At 39.2% G+C, this 22,548-nt stretch overlaps 1 protein-coding gene across 2 annotated transcripts in view; it reads left to right on the top strand.

Annotated features, from left to right (window-relative positions):
• The window catches only part of arhgef4 (Rho guanine nucleotide exchange factor (GEF) 4), a 62,559-nt gene that overhangs the window by 20,486 nt on the left and 19,525 nt on the right, over window positions 1-22,548 (top strand). For both annotated transcript variants that reach the window (XM_062379865.1, XM_062379866.1), the window contains one exon: window positions 21,646-21,797. In XM_062379865.1, coding sequence (XP_062235849.1) covers window positions 21,646-21,797 — 152 coding nt within the window. The remainder of the gene's footprint in view (window positions 1-21,645; window positions 21,798-22,548) is intronic.

Here is a 22,548-nt window from a genome sequence, read left to right as displayed (position 1 = left end):
GACTTGTGCTCATATTTGGGCCGGGAAACAAGACTGTGTTCTCTCAATTGTACCAGTACAAGTCATGGCAACGAGTAGAAACAACATCTTGGAAACATATGCTTTCTTGGACCCAGGTAGTTCAGCCACCTTCTGTACAGAACAGCTAATGAGGAAGCTGAATTTAAATTGCACAAAAACCAACATATTTCTTAGTACCATCGGCCGGGAGAACACTGTGGACACTCTTATACTGACTCAACTGGAGGTCTCAAATATAAACGAGGAAAACATTTTGATCTCCCAGACGGTAATACTAAAAGGGCATGCCTGTGACCAAAGACACCGTTGTGACTCAAGATGACCTCAGAAGATGGCCTCATCTTAAATAGATCAAAACTCCTTATATTGATGCTGAAGTGGATTTGCTGATTGGCACCAACGCCGCAAAGCTTCTTGAACCATGGGAAGTTGTCAACAGCTGTAACAATGGACCCTATGTCGTCCAGACCCTACTGGGGTGGGTTGTGGAGGCTCCACTTAGGGGAGATGAGAGTGATTCTAGGAAGAATAGTTGCCCTACAGTCACTGCCAACAGCATTTCCACTGCCAGAGTGGAGGAGCTGTTGATTGCTCAGTACAATCAATACTTTAATGAGAAGTATTCTGATGAAGTTAGGATGTCAAGGGAGGATCTTAGGTTTCTACAGATAATGGAGGAATCCATTTAACTCATAGAGAACCAAAACTGCACCGACCTGCCTATCATCCCAAAAACAAAACCCTGAGGGTAGTGTTTGTCTGTGGAAACAGTTTCAAAGAAACATCCATGAACAATCAACAACTACCAGGACGGACCTAACCAATTCCCTGTTTGGCATCCTTACAAGGTTTAGACAGGAACCAGTTGCTTTAAAGGGGACATATTATGAAAAATCTACTTTTGTAGTGCTTATACACGTTAATTTAGGTATATGGCATGTCTACCGTCCCAAAAACTCTGAAAAAAAATCCACTCCCGCAATTTGTTGTGGTTCCTCTATGTCAAAAACTATACACTAGAGTGCGTCGAATGGGATTACAACCAAAAAATATGTAATTTTCCTACCATGCCCATGTAGGGAGTACATGGCCTTGGACCATCCCCAACCATCATCTTACCGGCTCCAGGGAGAGACGGCCCGGCTCCCCGGGACGACAGGTCAATCTGAGGAGGGCTGTTTTAGACAGGGTGAAAAGGTGCTGTTTTAAATGATCCTTGCGGTATTTTTACCAAAATATGTTACAGACATTTCATTAAGACCCCAAGGAGCCATATCAACTGTGGTAAAGTGAGGATACGATGGGTCCTTTAATGTCAGACATTTAAGCAATTTTCCATCAGGTGAAGGTGAAACATGTCAACTTCATCCGCTTTCTCTGGTGGCCCAATGATGACATGAAACAATGGAATGAATTTCATTGGAGCCGAAAGGGAACTGAAAGAAGCCCTTGAAAACTTGAATCACAACAAGATTCAGAGTGTTTCAACTGCAGAAGGGAATAGACCAGAGCTTTAATTTCCCTGCTGGATCTCATCATGGCAGGGCATCCAATCACAAAGTTTTCTGATGATCCAAACAGCTCACTCCCAACCACATCTGTTGTGCAATAGTAGGAGAAGATTTGACGTTGGCTAATTATTAATAATCATGAAATATGATTATTAAAATAAAAATTATTAAAAATAATTAAAAATTTTAAAGCTATTAATTAAGAATAGTAAAACAATTAATTAGAAATGATACGGTTATCCATTAATAATAGTTAAAATAATTAATGAAAACAATAAAATTATCAATTAAGAATAATACAATCTGTAATCATTGCTTATTGTCGCGGGGCACCACCCTGGTTACAGGGACCAACAATTCAATCTTTAAATATCAGTCTCAAATGATATAAGTTACATTAATAATCTCAATATTTAATATTAATGATTATATTATAAACAATGGTTTAAGTTTGAGCACAGGCTATACTAATCCAGCTGTATTCACATACATATGCACAAATAATCACAGAAATAGGAATACTTTCATTATAAAAGTATTTATTAAAAAGGGGAAATAAAGTTAATGTTATTTCAATGATTCTTCATTTAACAAACTCCAATATTTCAAAGATGGCAACAACAGCAGCAGCACTTATCACAATTGGAACCACACAGGTGATACTTAGTATCTGTGTATGTGTGTCTGCCTGTCTGTGTCTGTGTGTGTGTGTGTGTGTGTGTGTGTGTGTGTGTGTGTGTGTGTGTGTGTGTGTGTGTGTGTGTATAAGAAAGAGAAAGGGGAGTGGCTATGGCGTAATGACGAGTTCACGTGGTGACGTCGTCTGGCCGAAATCAAGATATTACGTTCAAGTAATTTCAAGATGGAGGTTTTATGACCTTTGGGACGACATGAGGTCGAAGACAAGATGGCAGTCGGTCGCCAGTTACACAAAGGACTATTTCTTTTATTATTTCAAATAATTACTAATTTCTTAAACTGCACTGTTTTATTTTTGTATTTAACGCCTAGTAATTTCTTTTAGAAGTTTTTTGTATTGTTTTATCTTGCTTTACAATTTGTCACGATGTCTTGTATTTTATGAAAAGCACTTCGAATTGACTTGTTGTTGAAATGTGCTTTACAAATAAACTAGCCTTTCATTGCCTTGCCTTCATGTGCCCATCCCCCTGTTCCACTCCTGTTCTCTTTCTCACCCCCCATTTGTCTGATAATAATGCAAGGTGTGCAGCAGCAGGAGGGGGAGGAAGTGGGAATGATGAGGTATACAGACCTGAAAACAGAGTAGGAGGTTGTGTGTATGTGTGTCTATGCTTGTGCCCTTGTACTGTATACATTGTTCTTATAGTTCCCATATATGGCTGTTAACACAGACCCAGAGGAAGAACGCGGCTCAGCCTGGCACTCCCTTGCACACTCTCTCCGACCCCCACCCCACCCACTCTGTCATCCCTCTTCATATCACTTGGTCAGAGCCTGGACATCCTCATCAGTGAAGATCAGTCACAGTTGCAGAGTCCTCACTCTCCAGTGAAGGCTGTAAATGTTACTCTCGTTCTCTCTGGAATGATGTGACCAGTGATTCACACAGTTATTTCAAGACACAACTGACTTTTGCTTCATGATGGACACAATTTGGTTGTGCCAACTGAAAATAATACATTTTGAAATTTTTTTTTTTGGAAGTTACTGCTTCCTTTTCATACCTTTGCATCCAAGGGCAGCTGTGGCACAGGAGTTACACTAACCAGAAGGTTGGTGGTTCGAGCTCCATCTCCTCAATTCCAACTGCTGAAGTGTCGTTGTTCAAGATACTTAGCACAAAATCGCCCCTGATGGTTGTGCTGGCCCTGTATGAATCTAAGTATGAATGAGTGGATGTCAAAACATATTTCTGAATTGTGTCGATATTATTTCCATTTCTGTGCAGTCTGCTCTTTTGGCTGATCTAGTCTGTTTGTCATTTACTAAATGCAAGCTCAACTATTTCTGCACTTCAAACATCTTTTTTTATCAGCTTGGTAGGTCACATTTGAAGCAAGGCCCTATCTGCTTAATAGCAGGTTTAGGGATTTTAGATTTATTTATACAATTTCCTAATTTCAGTTTAACATATGATTGATTATATAGCAAGACAATACTTTTCAGGACAATAGATGGATGTTGGTTTTACTGACTATATATGCAAAGATGTATATGGATTGATTACAGTCACATGTTGTGTCTGTTTATTCTATGACATCAGCTCTGGGAGGAAATTAAACTTTAACGTAGCACTTTAGTCTGACCTCAATAGGATGGATTTGAAAGAGCTGTTCTGTTATTTGGCCCTAGTCACAATTAACATGGAGAAGGACTCTTGTTTTTTTTAAATAAATTAATCTAGTATTTCAGATGTTAGGGTGGCTGGCCATCTGCCTGTCTTTTGGTTGAGATTGATACATTTAGAGAGGGAGAGGCAGGTTAGAGAGAGCAGGAGAAAAGACAACATTGCAAGTTCAGGATGTAACATGTTACTGATGTTATTTGTAATTCTAGCAGCCGGTGTTGAGCATGGATATAGGGGCATTGGGAGACTTGCATTCACAGACTGCAGAAATACCTGCAGAGAGTAACAGGAGGAAATGAGAAAGGTGAGAAAGTAAAATCTATGGTAAAGAGAGCCATGAAAGTAAGGAGTAGAGAGGAGAAACCTCACATTGCTGCTTTTCCACATGCAGCAGACACACTGCCTGTGTGTACAACAGACATACACGACACACAGCAGATCTGTAGCGCAACCGTTAAGTGCTGGTCACACAGGCACTGTTGCTGCTAACATTGGATCTAAAATGATAACAAGACGTTTCGCGACACACATGCACCCAGGAGGGCATGCTAAAATAGTTTGTAATGTAGTCAACATTTTTATATTTAGCAGCATTCTGCAAAGATGTGAATTACGATTTTGGCATCTGCAGTGGAAAGAAAAGTTTAGCTGTAATGTAAGTGAAAAAAGATAATGAGAAATCTTACAGTTGCCAAGAGTAACAAACTAATGCCTGTCTGGCATCAGCCTTTATCGGCACATATAGCTGGATATCATATGGAAATGAAATCCTTAATTAATTCAACTGCACACAATTTGGCCAAGGAGTCAGATATAATGATAATAAGAGAGGGTCAATTACAGAACCCTGGGGTACTCCCTATTTTGGATGAACATGTTGGTACACACAACATATCCCAGCTCAAAAACCTCATTAACGATCTTGTTTTAGTAGGTAGACATGCAACTGAAACCAGGGGACTATGTTTAATTGATTGGTGTAATTTTCAACGGGACCTATTGCTGCAGTGAGAGAAGCTAGGATCACTCGTGATTGCTTGCAAAGAGCAGTTAGAATTAAAGGATCAGTGGGTTGAGTGATAAATACATTTGAACCAATGTTAAGAGGACAGGCTAGTATCTCCACAGGGTGGATAAGAAAGTGGTCAAAGATAATTTAAGTGATGGGAGAGACAGTCAGATTAGACACCTTTATCCCACAAGAAAGAATCAAGTCAATAGTGTTGCCACTGTGGTAAGTTCGTTCACAAGAAAACTAAATGAAAACCAAACTATCAAGTAAGAAGGGAAAGGGTCTCGGGGGTTTGGTGAATATTGAAATGGTTGAAGTCTGTTTAATGGTGGAGGTAGTTTATGATAAAAATAGTTTTCATTCTACTGCCTCAAAAAAATCAAAGGAAACATTAAAATTGTCCGTTGAATTGAAAATATACATATAGATCAATCCACCCCGCATCTTATCCAGTATCCAAAGCAAATAGTTTAATTATATTTTCAGATGGGAATGCTTAATTTTGTGATAAAATAATATTATGTTTTAGCCAGTGTTAATTTTGGCAGCTATTTTTGATTTAGTCTTAGTCTAAGTCTTTTGACGAAAATGCATATTAGTTTTAGTCATATTTAGTCATTTTTATCCTTCTTAGTTTTAGTCGATGAAAACTCAGAACATTTTAGTCTAGTTTTAGTCGACGAAAACTAAATTACATTTTAGTCTAGTTTTAGTCACATTTAGTAGCCACATTAAACTCCTTTTCTTCCCTTCTCAGGCCCAGAGACCCTGTGTTGTGTCTACAACTGCCAAGCTTGCAGTACTTAGGTTGTCCATTAGATATCCCTACCAGCATAGGTCTATAGCAGGGGTCGGCAACCTTTACTTTCAAAAGAGTAATTTTGCCCCCTCTTCCCCCAAATAAAATTTGTCTGGATAACAAAGCTAATAAAGTTTAATATAGTTATACTATACTAAATTATAGTTAGTTGCATTTACGAAATTATAGAACGATAATAAAGAAAACTCTTGACACTTTATTGCTATTTGTTACAACAAAGGAAAACACCGGACACTTATGAAGAGAAGAAAATACACAGGCAGGTGTATGCCTAATTTGAAATAAATTAAACACAGACCTTTGTAGGGCTATTTGAATAAGAAGTACCCTATTTTGAAATAAATAAAAACATATTGCTGCAGCCTAATAGCTTAAAAAATATATATTTAGTTTTAAATGTGAAAACAAAAAGGGAGAGCAGGTCAGACTGGAGGCACACAGATACCGAAGCTCGGTACAAAGCAACTGCAGCTTCTGCTCCGATCAAGAAGCTGCTGCGCTGCTCTCTGAGCAGCTGAGACCAGAGAAACTCTGTGTTTTCACTGTTTCCATAGTTAGGAAGCAGCCAGAGAGCAGCTCCTTCACGTCAACGAGCTCTGCTCTCAACGTGTCTCTGAGACAGTGAGCGGGGCGGGGGGCGGAGCCTCGGGACCGGTGCGCTATCTGGCGCACACATACACACACATCCAGACACACACACTCACGTGCCCGCTACTGATACTTCATGACGGCCTGATACGATGATGTTAAAAAAATTATGAGACTTAGTCAACCACCAACATTTTCGTCTCGTCTCGTCAACGAAAGTTAAAATAGATTTAGTCATAGTATTTATTTTCAAAGATCCGTTTTCGTTACGTCTTTGTCTCGTCTGCCTGAAACATGCTTCTGCGACTGCGTCTGCGTCTATTCACGCCACTGTGGCGCAAGACTCGTTGTCATTCATGCTTCCCCAACCAGGGCCGGCCCTAGCACATTTACGTAAACGTATTATAAAATGATTTATTTCTTCGTCGAAGTTGCTTGGACACGCACACTCTAACCATAAGCCTTAATGTGCTAGCATGTTCTGACAACAACTTTTGACACTTTTTTATGTCAAAGTATTGGTTTGAGATATATGTTATGGGTGAAAACGTGAAAACAAAAAGGGAGAGCAGGTCAGACTGGAGCCGGACACAGCAACTGAACATCGGTACAAACCAACCGCAGCTTCTGCTCTGATCAAGAAGCAGCGGCGCTGATCTCTGAGCAGCTGAGACCAGAGAAACTCTGTGTTTTCACTGTTTCCATAATTAAGAAGCAGTGAGTCACTGAGAGGCTGCTCCACGAGAACGCGCTCTGCTTTCACTGTGTCTCTCTGAGCGAGTGCGCGAGGCGGGGGGCGGAGCTACGGACCGGAGCGCTATCTGGGGCGCGCACACACACATACACAGACACACACAGACACACTCACTCGCACGCTCCTGATACTTCATGACGGCCTGATACGATGATGTTTTAAAAATTATTGTGACTTAGTCAACCACCACCATTTTCGTCTCGTCTCGTCTCGTCAACGAAAATTAAAATAGATTTCGTCATAGTTTTTATTTTCAAAGATTCGTTTTCGTTACGTCTTCGTCTCGTCTTCGTCATGGAAAAAAGGTCGTTAACGAATATATTTCGTCATAGTCTTCGTCAACGAAATTAACACTGTTATAAAGGTGCTCATATTTTCGGACCTCTTCCGACAGGAGTTCTTCGCGGTTGTCCATTCTTCTTTTTAAAATCTTCCGTTGTTTCTGCCTGTATCATGGGGCATGAAACCGGAAATGCAGCTCCAGAAGGGATGTAGAGCAGACCAATCACAGCCTTGCGGGCTGAGTGAGCTTGCGGAGCTTTGCCGTAAATTTTAGAAAAATGGGGCGACGCCCGTAAGCACGTAAGAAGGGATACATAAGCAAAACTAGTAGATGTATCCCCTGCTACATTTCAGTAAGTTCTAAAGGGATAAATAACACAAAAATGAAAGTTCACTCATATTCTCTCACTCCAACGCCGATGGAGGGTTGGGTGAAGTATTTGAGTCCACAAAAAATGCTTTTGGCGTTGCAGCCCAATCAGATACAGTGGAGGATAGATAGAAGAAAAAAACTCCATACTGCTCCTGTGTCGTCATCCAAGTGTCTGTAAGACATTCAAATTCGACTGGAAACAGCATTATTTCCCCCATTACTACAGTTACTGCAGCAGAAGTTACTGCAGCAGTAACTGGGAGGAGGACAACAGCAGGCATTTAGACTGAAAACATGGTGCCGTGGGGCCTGGTCTTCTGGGAGTTGCTACAGGGATTTTGGAAACATCTATTTTATAATAATAATATTATCATATTTGTCAGATTCTTCCGCGTACCACTACAGAGAGCTTGCATACCACAGTTGGAATGTGTAACATAGTTTGAGAACCACTGGGTTAGAACATCTCCAGAATGGCCAGTAATGAACAAAATTAAATCCCTGCTCACAACAGTGAAATAAGCACTACAGGAAAAGCCAGCTGTTCAAAGATGTAAAAGAAAAATTAGAAGAAAGCAGTTGTCACTCTTACAGAAAACCACATGCATCACAGGAAGCATCAAGCAGGGACAGATGCCTAACCACAACTCCCTAAACCTTATTCTAAAATAAACCCTTTAACAATTCCTCAACCCCAAAACAGCTCTTTAAAGTTATCAGGCCAAAATCTTCTCACTTGCCCAGAATATCCACACTACTAACATCTGACACTTAAACTGGTTCTGATAATGATCAGATAAATTAGAGTAAATGCACTGCTACCCCACATAATCTGATGGCTTACCAAACTTGGCAACGTTCAGGACAACATTATGTGGCAACACAAACTGACCTCAGTAACAAAAAATACCTAAATTCCTTACTTCACACTTAGAAACCAAACTTAAACTCTGGACCTGCCCTAAATATTATGTTTTCAATTTCATAGTAGTAGGTTTAGGTTGTTTTCTACTGTTTTCTTCCCTGGATAAGTCAATTGTGCTTCAAATGAGCCTGTTGATAGGACAGACTCTTTAAACCAATATAATGTGTGTAACTGGATAGATGAAGGTTTACCAGAGAGAGATGCTTTGGGTTGTCCAAATGATGCTCAGTTAGTTGTTACCTAGCATGTTGGGGATGACTCCATGATAACAATTGGGACATTTTCAATTACATTTTTGCTTGCACAGTCATTTGCACACAAACCAGATATATTTTGATAAAAATATGAATTCTGGTTAGTGGAGCAGAATTTATCCACTGCTGGAGCTGATCCTCACATTTAGAGGTGAATTGAACTATTGAAAAGATTATCGGTTGAGTTTGGAAATCTAAGCTGCTTTATTCTGCAGTGTTTTAAGGTGATGTCATTCACTGGCTGTAATTAATCCTCTCCGGCCTGTTAATCCCAGTGAATGTGAGGATGTGTGCACACACCGGCAAACCAGCTTGAGGTTAAGCTGAGTGGGGATGAAATCCTCTCGACTCAGATAACTCGGACAGTGTTATCATCAGGTCCAAAACTCCAACCTGCCACATGCTCCGATCATCCACTTCATTATCCACTGTCATAAGAAGAGCACAAATAATCCTCACATAAGACAGATGCACTGAGCTATTCTGCCTCAGTTCAGTCAGTCACAGTCTGAAAAGCTGTTTTTAACCAACATTGAATCGCTTTCTCCCTTAGCATTAAAGACATTTGTCCAAAATTTCTACCTATTGTTTGAATCATTTACTCACCAAAGTAACTGCAAAGCTCTGGAGCAGTTGTAGAAACGGACACTTCTACTTGCAAGAGAAAATTAAAGAGATGCTTGTTTATTTGGCATATTTGCAAAAAAAATAATTGATGGGGTAATGTGTTCTAATTACAACACCACAGAGCGACATTCAGAGATTGCACCCCATTATCAAAGTCACTTTCTGTCACACCCATTCATTATAAGTGCACTATACTAAAGAAGTGGTTTAGGATAAGGGTTACAAGCGCTCATCCAAAATGCTTCTCAAAGTCCCCAGCAATACATCAGCTAAGTTTGACATCAATCAGCTAAGAGGTCGCAAGAAATATGCAGGACAAACAATAAAGTGAAACTAATCAATTTGCCAACAATGTCTCCACACCTATTACTTCCAATTATTTTCAAGCCTTCCATGCATAAAATAAGTGTTCTACATTTCTGACAAAATGTTCTTAATATCCTGCAAGACCACATAGCACTGGTCTTAAACTGGGTTGGCTGATTTGGGGCCTTGGGGATAGAGGACAGTTAAAGGGTCATCACGCTTCCCACCAGTTATCTGCCCTAAGCTAGATTGAAGGGGGTGGGGGGGGGGGGGCAGGGCTCTCCCCCAACTCAAGGAGGACAACTTGTCCCACTGTTACTCTTTATAACAGCAAAAATAACACAACAGAACTGAGACTGCTTCCACCCCTTGGTGGAAGCAGTCTTGGTTCTTTTGATTAATATTAATTTGGGGTGTTTATGAAGCTACAAAGTGTAGCCATTAAATCCACCATCAGTGTAGTCTATGTGCATGAGGTCTGAATACTTTAGATTAGGGTTCTTAAGGTTCCTGAGGTTTCTAAGGTTTCAGGAAAGGAAAAAAGTCGAGCGAAGATTCTCTCTCTTAGAATAATATAAGCATGAGACATAGGCTAATTGGAGATGTTTTCTTTGTCAGAGATTCTCTATTTCCTCCTGTGTTTACTTGTGTTCTGTTGACTTACCATATAAGGCATGCAGTGACGCCTGGTAGTCATCACTTCATCATCCTTATAATTCTTTGGAACTGGAATGCTCACAGTGAGCTGCCAGAAACAAGCCAGTAAGTTTTCTCATTCAAGATTGATGGAACGCTTAGTGCCTTACATCACAGCATGTTGGAGTTTTGAATGGGTCACTACTGCACTGCATGTGCAAACGAGTGAATTTGGGACTTCATATAAACCTGATAATTAAATGTTATGGTTAAACAACTGTCTGTGTTGTGTAATCTAATGTGTGTATAAAGTATTTAGCTTAGACAGACGTCAGTATTTCAACTGCTAAAAAAAAAAATGTACAACCAAATGTACCAAAATCAGTGACAAGATCAATATATCACCCATTGATAAAGTACATAATGACTCATGATAGCGTTTATAATTTAGGATGATCCAGTATTCTCTCTGCCTTGGCTAATCAACAGTTTGAGTCAACAGAAAGCTTTGTACAATGTTATCGAATAAAAAGCCTCTCCGAAAATTACAACTTTATATATTAACAAAGATGGTGTGCTATTTTCATTTCGACAACAAATTCAGATTGCTGGGATCAATAAACATTTCTCCTTTGAGCATTGTGAATTGAGATTCCACTTCTGGCTTGGCCAAAGCCAAATCTTAACTTTACCTAAGTTACCTTAATTTCTAGAAAGAGACAATGCTCTTTTTATTTGAAAAGAGCTATGGACCTACAGGGGCAGGTTAAAGAATGGTAATTACTCTTAATAATTGTAATATATCTGATCCTATTTTAGTAGGAGGTTTCCTTGTTTTGTGAAATGCTTCAGTTTTAATTTCCTTTTGATTTAAACTCCAGTCCTTCCTTCACATTTAGCCGTTGTCTCAATTAATTCAAGAGTATTTAAAGGTATATTAAAGATATATATTATAAATACACATATATATAATTAGTTTTTCTTGACTGAGAGCAACATGTTGAAATGTCAGCTGAGTCCTTTAGCTAAGGGAATGGAGTTGATGTTTGGCCTGTTTCTAAAATAGTACACAAGCCCCAATGTGTGAAAGGAAGACCTAGAAGAGAGTGCTGTGAAGAGTGAACGTACAGAAGTGAGTCAGACAGGGAGGATCTCTGCTCATGGGCAGAGTATGGAGGGTCGAGGAAATGTTTCAGGGGCAAAGAAGCCAAAAGGTCTGGAGGTAGAGTGAGCAATCTCATCAGGATGTTGAATACAGACATGTTGGAAGAGGCTTACAGGATGAGGAGCTATCCCTCTCACTACCACCATGTATGGTCAGAAGTTGTTTAGCAAAGGAAAAAAGGGAGGGTGACGTGATAGGAATCCAGGCTTCCTATGATTGACAGATGTGTATGAAGCTGAAGCACCTCTGGGAGTTTCCAGTATTTGACATTGGGTTGAAAGGGCGAAGACAAATCAGCAGCGCTCACAAAACAAATTCTATTCAAACTTTCTATTGTACTCAGTATGAATGCTTCTTATAGTATTATTACAAATTTCTATCACCGGATGACTGAAATGTGCCCCTAATGAGAGATTTCACCAAATTGTTTATACAGAGATATCTATACTCTACATATCACATCTCTGTATATATTTGGGCATTTTATGATACGTAATTTGATGTCAGGTATCCAATTCTGCCAGAAAGGGTCTTACCCATTTTAACTTTCAATCATTTAAATTTCCAAATAAAAAGGGGTATTGTTTCATGTGCATCTAGTGTGACAGTATCATTTAACTATTGTGTGGCAATGATGGGCTCTGTTAGTAGTAATGACTTCTACTTAATGCAATCTAGTTTGACAAATTTTTTAAGAAATGGCTTGTGGTATCACCAGGGGTTTAACCACTAAGAAGGGTGTAGGGCAGTGCGTCACAGAAGCATGGAGAAGTCAGAAAAGGGTTTCAAACAAAGTCTGGTTTATTAAGTAGCAAAAACAGTCTCTCCGGAAGCAAAACATAAAGTTCATCAAACTATAATTACATGTCCTCCATCCACTTGCTTCTCACGTGGTTCCTTTCCAAAGTCTTTTCGTCCACGTCTCCTGCTGCTTGCTTCCTAGTTGTCTCCACTCCTTTGTTCTCCCCCCCACACCTGAGCTCAAGCTTTAATGAGGCCAGAGATCTTGGCACCTCCCCCAGCAGTGCCTTCTGGGAGATACAGTCCTCCCAGCAGCCATCTTGTGGGGAGGTAGCCTCTGCCAGAGAGAGGCACATAATTGTTCTCTATAACACGCCCTCTTGTGATGCCACAGGCCATAACATAGTAGTTGAAATACTTGAAATAGTGATAGTCTCATGGATTATAACTGTGGGTTATGGGTCTAATACATCTGACACAATCTTTACTTCACCTTGGTATTTTCTATTGTGTCCACCCTGGAACAGCATGATTGGTTTGTGTGTAGCTCCTCGCTATCATATCTTTTAACAAAAGAAATACAAACAAAATACACTTTATTTACTAATTTAATGAATGTCACGGCTGGGGATAGTCTGCTTGGTTAACAGTTGATCTATTCTTGCTGTGCAGTTTGACTATCTCTGATATAGTATGCCATTAAACCTGCTATCTGATTATGTTTGAGCCTATGGACTTAACATTTTATATGTTCCCTGTTTGGTGTTTGATTTGAGTTTGTGGACTGGAAGTCCCATCAGAATCCAGGCAAACTCTAATGAGGCAAAAATGCTGACGACAATGCTTCTCCCCTGCAAACATTTGTCATTCTGCTTGTTACAGACAGAAAATGATGTCTTTGTCTTCATACTGATTCAGATTTCTCTGGAATCAAGTAAGGGTCAAATGCTTTTAGCTTGCAGTTTTATGCCACCTTTTTTGAGCCTGTTAAAAAAGCATTTGTGTGTATTTGTAAAACAAAAGAATTCTCACAAATTCAACTTTGTGGATGTGTATTAAAGTTTTGCCGCTGTAGAAATATAGATTTTGCAAAAGGATTTGTCTGAGGTACAGTATAAGGCTGTATTGGGCACTAGTAGAACTGTTTGAGTAGTTACATTACTGAGAATGTAGATTTCTTGAAGACATTTCCTCTCTGACCCAAATGGCCTTTTCTGTAATTGACTGCTAGGGAAATCCACTCACATTTCCTCATCATTCCAAAGGTTTTCATCCATGACCACAGCATTTCTCTGAACATTTTCAGTCATCCATGTCATAGGATACAAAAGGTCAGATTATTTTCCAGCAGCCCGTTAATTGAAGAGGTTATTACATTGCTTTGTGCACTAAAAAGCACTGAATTGTCCCTATCTGTATCCTGGAAACCTGAATAAAAGAAAGCTGAATAGAATGAATGTTAATTTTTTTCAAAAAGGATGCCTATTTCTCTTGTCCTAACAAAAGAGTAGACTTATTTTATCTGCAGCCGCAGAAATATCCTTTATCTGTCTTCATGACACTTGCATTACATATGCATACAAGACTGTTGAGGCATTCTGCTTTAGAATTAATTTTGTTAAACGGTAATAAAATGACAGGTAGTAAATAATTGTCTCTGGATGACACCAGTCAGTGTAAAGCATCATGAACATGATAGCCTATACTGTTCTGCAGTCACACCTCCATATCTGTCAACACTGCAGAGTGTGTGTTTTCTCTCCCCGCATCTCCCTCTGTAATTCCACCTCAGAAATCACTGGCTGAATTCTCCCCAACACAATTTATACAAAGTCTGCCTGGAATTTCAATAAGCACCAGTGTGACACACTCAGCTAGTTTTCTGTACTGCACCATATGGCTACAGAGCAGAGAAACGTGAGTGTTTGTGTGTCTCTGTGTATCTCACTTCTGTTGTGCGTTCAGTGCTCTCGGTGACAGTGTCACCTGATAACCTCACAGTGGTGTCTGTGCTGTGGCTTCAAAAGCAAAATAAATTTTAGTGGAGATCAATAAACAGAGAGAAACTGGTGCTTGTGCTGCACATCGATCCCATCTCTGTAATTCATGGCCAGACAGACAACCTCTTAGCTATCTAAAATGATGCTGAATGAATCTACTTCTTCAGATACCTGTGTCTGTACTATTATCATTTAGATTTGAAAGTTCCTGGAAGTAGAAATTCTGTTCAGTGACAAGTTACTGTGCTGTCTAATGTATCGTCACTTTCAATTAGGCCTTATTGCTGCCTGTAATTATTTGAATCCTATTGACACAATTAGCATCAAAATACATGCTGCCAGAATGAAAGGGGTTCTAAAATGTTATTTATGAATAATGTTGGAGTCTTTTTGCAGCTGTCAATAGTAACAGTTTTAAAAGTCTGATAGATATTAGCCTGCTGATGAGAGTAAAATGCTGTGGTCAAAGTCTAGACGTTAAGAAAACAGTAGGGAAGACATAGTGCTCAGATGTAATCCTTTCACTGACATTATTGACAGAATAGAGAGCATATCAACAAGGTTTTATTTTCTCTTGGCCCTCTGTCCACTCAGATATATCTGGTGTTTTGAATATCAGTGGCTGTACAGGTTGGGGGAAAAAGATAAATATACTGGCACTTAGATGCCAAAATCTGCCATCTCGTGGTGTATCCAAAATGTGACAGCATTTGACATGCTCAACTCCAATGACAAAAGCTTGTAAACACACTGCGAAAACTGAGAGAATCACAGGGTCAGAGGGTTAAGTTTCACTGATGCTGATTGTGGCATCAGATTCTTCAGTGGTCAATGTGTCCTCCATGGCTACCATGGTGTGAACGACCCCAAAACCTAGCCCTCAAAGCCGGACTGATATGGATTTATATATATACTAAACACAAAAGCAACTAATTATGTAGAATATTTGAAATATGTACTTTTTTTTCTGCAAGAAAAATCATATTGATGCATAATAGTCATTTTTTCATCCTCCAGACAATAAATGGGACTCTATTTCAGTTAGAGTTCAGTGAGAGATGGTTCCTCACTAATGATAACAGGATGCTTTGTGTGGGTATTTAGCTCTGTAACCGGGTGTCATCCTGGGCAGCTGTGGTTCAGGGGAGCGGATCGTCCACTAACCAGGGGGTTGGTAGTTCTATCCTAGTATTTCTGTTGAACAGACAAGGTTACAGTTGGTCTTTGGATCAGCCAATTTTCCCCCCTTTTTTTTTTAACTTGGCTCACTCTGTCACTGGACCTGCCTGGGTATTTTGCTGTAGGCATTGTAGGAATTGACATCCTGCTGTTCATGTTGTGCATGAGAAAAAGCTTAACAGAGTCTGTGGAAAAAATATTCATGAGGAAAAGATAAATAATCTTTTAGGCAATTTGTTTGTCTGTTTGCGCTGTAATTAAGGGTAGGTCCTGACACACTAAGCCCCGAGCCGGCCCTGTGTAGCTAAATGTCAAGAGTGTTCAGCACCATTGGTTCTATACAACCAACATGGTAAATTTGGCCAGAATCCTGAAATAGTGGCAGAGGCAGCCTAGTAACCAGTGGTACCCATTTTATGTTTCTCTTTTTTTACTTATGTGAACTTTTACCCATGTTATTTTTTTTGTATTTCTTAGTTGTGAGCATTTATTTAAGCTAATGTTTATGTTTGTCTAGTTATCCCCTCAGGATGAATTTGCAATATTTCATTGAGTCAGAATATCCATTTGTTTAGGGTCCAAATACATGAAAGACTAATTCCCCTAACCTCAGCTGATTGCCTGAGTACAGGTTCTGGCCTGGGGGAAGACTGGTTTAAGAGGATATGATCTTTAATAGAATGACCTGACTTGCTGCCTCATCTTTATTGTATTACTTCCATTCTGTTGTCCAGTAAAATATTTTTTTATTATTATAAGTGACCTAGATTCACTTCTGACACTGCTGCTGGTGACTTATGAGTGAGAGAATACTAACAAGAAAAAGTATAACAAGTTCCCCTAAGAAATTGTGGTGATAGTTCCATCTTTGAGAGATACACATGAGTCTAATTAAGTGGGTTTCTCCCAAACCACCACCAAGAAATTTTCAACATTCAATGTGGGTGGACAGCTGATTTTAAAATAGTCCTCCTTCATGTAGCAAAACATTTAGATCGTGAGAAGCCCTCCAAGGTCACCCTGAAGGATCCAATGAAGGTGTGTTTGTGTGTGTGTGTGTGTGTGTGTGTGTGTGTGTGTGTGTGTGTGTGTGCGTGTGTGTGTGTGTGTGTGTGTTTGCGTGTGGTTGTGTGTGTGTCTTTTGGCAAATTCTGCTGCCGAGCTTTTGTTTTTTTTTGCTGTGCACAGATGCTCAGGCTGCAGGTTTGCTGAATAATCACATTCAGAATGAAAATTTCCCTAATTTCTGACACATTATTTCCAAATTCCAGAGTCTGATATTCTTGTGCAGTTTTGTTCTAGCACACTTTGAGCTATACGGTAACAAGCAATTGATTTTGATGATTGTCTTTTGTCCACGTTGGCAAAGATGGATTAAAGAGTACAGCTGGGTCCCAGTGGAGGGCTAGACTTGTAACAATCAGTACTTAAAAAATCCTCCTCCACATCCATTAGTTGAGGCGAGAGATTCAAAGCTTGAGGTATCAAAGAAAATTCAATCTATGAATGTGTGAGTGTGAAGTCTAAATATCTGCCCACTGAACTGTAGGGAAGTCACAGCTGAGGTTCTGCCCACTAGGCGTCTCTGTCACCTTGAGGAGAATTTGGCAACATGCTTGACTGCAATTCGTCACTTCCTATAATAGAGGAGAAAGGCAGTGGGAGTGTCACTATGTGCTGAGGGGATGGTACAAGATGCACTTCATCTGCTGAGCTACCCTTATGTATACAAAGAAAATAAAACCCCATATAAAGCGATTGTCACTTAGCTAATTGAAAGGAGAGCAATATGTCATTTTAAAGGATAATTCAGGCTGATTACTAATTGATAATAACTTTAAAAGAAAAATTCCATCAGTTATGATAAAATGCACAAGCAATTACAGTACATGCTGAACACAGTGAAACGACTGTAACAAGGGCTTACATGTTAAGAAAGCAGCTAGACGACCTGTCAGGTCAGAAGCCGACCTTCATTTGATCCACTTCATTAAAACCACTTTCAGTGTTGTGCAAGTTCAAACTTGCTTAAAGTTAATTTTCTAAAGATGAAAATAAACTATAGGTCATGTTCATAGTTCACATTCCCAAAAATAAACTAGTTTACATTCATATCTACCATTTTTTTACGCCTTTAAGGGGCAGATACAGAAAAACACCCCTCTCGCTTCCTATCTGGGCACTTTATGCTGGCCAAGTGGTTGAAAGCATTCAGCGGTATGAGGCTGGCCAGTCACGTGGAGCCGCTAGTAGACACGTGGCACGCTGCAGTACAAACACTAATGAAAATGGAACCATTACGCTTGAATTCCTCAGTCATCAACGCGCATATATAAACACACTTGTGCCATTGAATGCTCTATATGCAGACAATTGTGATCCACTAATGTGGCTAACCCACATCCAGAGGCTCAGGATAATTAAATGCTACAACCCAAATTCATCCACTAACAAGCTTTGCCTCAGCTCCCTGCAGTGACACACAAATTCACACAAAATCCACTGTTGTGTGGTGTCATCAGCATCTCAGCCATAACCCCTACTCTGGCTTAAGGACATGTTGACGAGTCAATGGAGGAGCAAAAAGGAAATCAAGCAATAAAGTTTACCCTCTGTGCTGTGAGTGACTTGATGGTCTCTGGGAGGCTGCTTTCATACAAATGGTGACACTGATTGATTTGTATCTCTGTGGATAATAGAATAGCAGCAAGTCACCATTACATTCTGCCCAATTTGTCAGTTTCTATTAATCAGATGATTTACTCATGCAGTTACTGTACATGGCATGACATCAAATAATAAATCATTTGAGAAATAGAGGACAGTATCACAGTGATTGTAACAAAATGTAGTTTTAACCCTGTCAGTAAGGAAAGAAACAAGAAATGTCTCTCTTTAAATAAATTGAACCAGCAGCTCATTCTCTGAAAATATTAGTTTGAATTGGTGTTAGATGTTCAATTATTCAATAAACTAGGAAATGTCAGTCAAATCAGATGAACCACCAATCACTATAAGATTCACGAAATGAAAAGGATTCGAACAAATTAAGTGAGACCAATTAATTCTGAGTAATTGTTTGGCTTTGTGGTCATGCAATTTTGGATTCATATTCTTATTTTAAAGTGTGTTTATTCAGCAGCATTCCTGTGTAGAGGAAACTGCCACAAGGCCCTGACCAATAAGCGACTACATGTCTGATGATATTGGTCATTTGACTAATTGTAATTTTTCGTAATTTTGATTTACAAAAATACAATATCAAAATTAATTAATGTTATTTATAGAATGCTTTATTGTATTCGAATGATAAGCTCAATCAATAAAATGGTTTTCCAGCTGCATACTTTTAAAAACTTACCCACCAAGAGAAATTAAAGTGTTTATTTGTTTATTTATTTGTTTATTTAGAAGGATCCCCAATAGCTCTACCCTAAGACAGAGCTACGTTTAGTGGGGTCCACATTTAGAACATACATTCAGATATCAAACATTTAAAACAAACATTAAATACCAATATCAAACATTTAAAACATACGTTACATTACAAATATCAAAAGTTAAAATAAATAAAAAATAATGATCATATAATATTACAGATGTAAATAAATTATTTAGTGGTTATGCAATTTTACCATTGTCATGATATAAAACACTGATATATCTACTGATATATCCCATTACATAGAAGCGAACACTGCAAACCATGTAGTGAGTGTTGATAAGAGCAAGGGCTGGAGGTAGAGGTCTGTGTCCCACAGAGCTTTGTCTCAACATCAAGTCTGTCTGGGATCACATGAAGTGACAGAAACAATAAATAGCCAAATGTTCTCAGAGATGTGCTGTTTCAAATGAATGCTGGTCATACTGAACATTTGATTTCGTTTTTATTTCTTCTCACTTTAGTGAAGATACTAACTATTTGTGTTACTGGGTATTACTGGTTAGGAACTGTTAGGCAATATTGTAAACCCATCCAAGCTTTTTTTTCTTCCTGGGGCCCCACAATGTCTAGTTCAGACATTTATGGCGAGGTGCTTTAATGTGATGACAGTGAGTTGTTTTACGAGTCATTGGTTTTCTGTAGATTGACTTAATTTCGCTGATTTACTTGAGCTATAAAATACCTTTTCCACTGCAATAGCATGACTCGGTAGACGGAGTTATACTGCAATTATTGTCCTTCTGTGACAATTATGTTTTTAACTCTTTAATCACCCTTGTTACTCTTGTGTCTAAATGTTTATCTTGATTCTCTTATTCAACGTGTTTAATATAATATGAAATTCAAGCCATTTCTATTTAAAGAGTCCCCGGTTAGCAGTGTAGAGCAGTGTTTTGTTGAAGAATTAATGTGGTGTCCCTCCTTTCACCCCTCCGTGCTACTGTAAGCCAGACTGCAGAATCCCACTGTGCATGAATAAAGGCCAGTCAAACCTGTAGCTTCTCCATGTTTCTACATCACATACAACCAGTCTGGGTGTACCACACTGCCCCCATGAGGGCAGCACCCGTAATTACCATGATTCCTATGGCAGCAGTGAAGGTAATGTTAAATACGTAGTGTTACACATTGTGTAGGATTCTGTTGTAAGTTTTCACTAAAGAGGACGCCTTCAGTATGCTGTGCCATATGTTAACTGTACAGGACTGCTTATTGTCCTCTACTTCCACCTGAGTGTATGTATGCATCCTCAATAGCTGAGTCGAGTTTCCAACTGCATCTTTTTTTATCCACATTGCCCAGAGGGCTGTTATGTGTTCTTTCATTATATCTGTCTCTGTCTCCACGGAGATTTGTCACCACGGATACATCCTCTGTGGCAACAGCTGTCGGAGAGGCAGCTGAGGGTGACGCCTATGATGAGGTGTGACAGCAAGTGTATTTTTAGCTTCTCAGCCAGGTAGCCAGAAATGGTGAGTTCAGACACTTCACAGGATGTTTGTAGAAAGGGAACAAGCACAAGGGCTGCTTTGTAAAAGACTTACATTAGTATGGAATGAGGCTGGAGATTGTGCCCATTTGATTTGTTTTAACAATGTTTCAGTGTGCCAGCATTCATGTGGTTTTCATCATATACTTCATATGAGACATTCGTGATTTCCTACTGGACAAGGTTGGACTGTCAAAAACAGGCCAGAACATGTTTTTATTGCAAAACTGATTTCCAGTGCCCATTGTACACCCTGCTTTTGTGTGCTACCAGGGATAATGTTATGTTCATGTGGGAATGCAGCGATGGGAAAGATCTCCATGGTTACGACTTATAAGTCATTGACAGGGTGCTGCTAGGCCCCTGAGTTCTCTGATAACAGTTGAGTAAAAACAGAAGTTACTGAATGCATATATAATAGTGATTAATCCATTGATTGATTTTTTTTAATGTGTTTAAAATTGTCAAAGATAAGTAAAGGCTCCCCTCATGAGTGATGTTTTCATGGCTCTAATTATAATTCAACTAGTAAGAGACAGTTTACAGTGATGGACATATGTATTAAGAATAATGGAAAAACCCAATCTGTACCATATATAGCAGGCTTGTTTAATTCAATTAAATTAAAGTGATTAACTGATACTCTATTCCGCCAAGGGGATTATGTTTTTGTATGTGTTGGTTTGTCTGTCTGTAGACAGAGGACAGATTACCACAAAATTTGGTGATAGGGTGCAGTATAACTCAGGGAAGAATGCATTCAATTTTGGTTAAGATCTTCATTGGGATGGGTCAATAGGTTTGTGGTGTTGGCAGGCCGTTTTTCTAAATTTTAGTTAAAATAATTCATGAATCTTAATGAAAATTGGCATATTATATAAATTACATATTTGTGAGGCAGTTGTGTGCAATTTGGTGCAGATCTAAATAAAAATCTGGATCTAGTGAATGTATGTACGGTTTCATAAGGCAGAGGTATGTGCTCTTCTCCATGCTATTCTAGTCATTACGCTTTTTCTCATCATTAATTCTTGTGTGGTTTGTTTTGATGAAGAATATCAGTCAACTAATTTAGCAGCCACAATTTTAGGCTTGAATTAAAAACTCAGCAGATCCTTTGCAAGTCAATTAATCATATTATCTTGTCATTGTTTCTTCTGCCCCTGCCACCTTTCCTCCATGTTCAAGCGGTGGTTATTCCTGACGGCGCTTCAGAGAAGGCAGGATTTGGGGATGAGCTTGGAAGCGAAGATGATCTCCTGTATGAAGACTTTCGCAGTTCTGGACATCGTTTTGGACACCCAGGAGGGGGCGGAGGGGAGCAGCTAGCCATCAATGAGGTAAGCAAAATTAAGATGCAAACAGTTATTCTGACAGTGCAAGTATTTGTCCTTGATGTAACTACTTTAGGGTACCATGATTTAAAATAAATAATGATGGCTTTAAAATTGTTAATTATCGTGTTTAGGTGAAGATGTCTACATGTGCCTTAGGCCGTAGAGCGGATCTTCTTAATCCCCGTCCCCAACATTTCGCATATTCTTGAAATATTTTTGAAGTCCAATCTTCCCCTGATGGCAGTATGTGCTGTGACTAAATGCTATGATTGGTCTCCTCTCGCCAAATGTAGTGGGGAAGTGTCTGTAACCAGATCATACACTGTATTTTTACATGGACAACATGACATCACCATAAAAGTGAAGCCAAAACATCCTGATTGCCCCATGGTTGTAGTATAGGTCAGAAACCCCACCTCTTCCATGTTAGCAGATGGGACAGTGAACAGAGACATTTCTCAAAGACGGTTTCCGTCATTTTAGGTAGTCCTATTACAATTATGGCTGGGCTGTCCGACATCATGTTGCTGTTGAATCTATGAATTATTAATATTGCAATTACTATATGAAACTCTCTTGCTGATTTATTGTCACATCCTGTCTGTTCCAAATGTTCTCATTGCATATGAAACAGCCCTAGTTTAGACTAAATATGGCCGGACTTCCTTTCTTCCTATGACGTACTTTCTTATTAGGTACTAATAGCCATAAAATACAAATAAAATGTTTATCCAAGTAAAAGAAAGAACTTGTT

This window comes from Platichthys flesus, chromosome 21, assembly GCF_949316205.1.
Source record: "Platichthys flesus chromosome 21, fPlaFle2.1, whole genome shotgun sequence".
Taxonomy (NCBI): Eukaryota; Metazoa; Chordata; class Actinopteri; order Pleuronectiformes; family Pleuronectidae; genus Platichthys; species Platichthys flesus.
The sequence above is the reverse complement of the archived record's forward strand: the minus strand, read 5'-3'. Positions and strand labels throughout refer to the sequence as shown.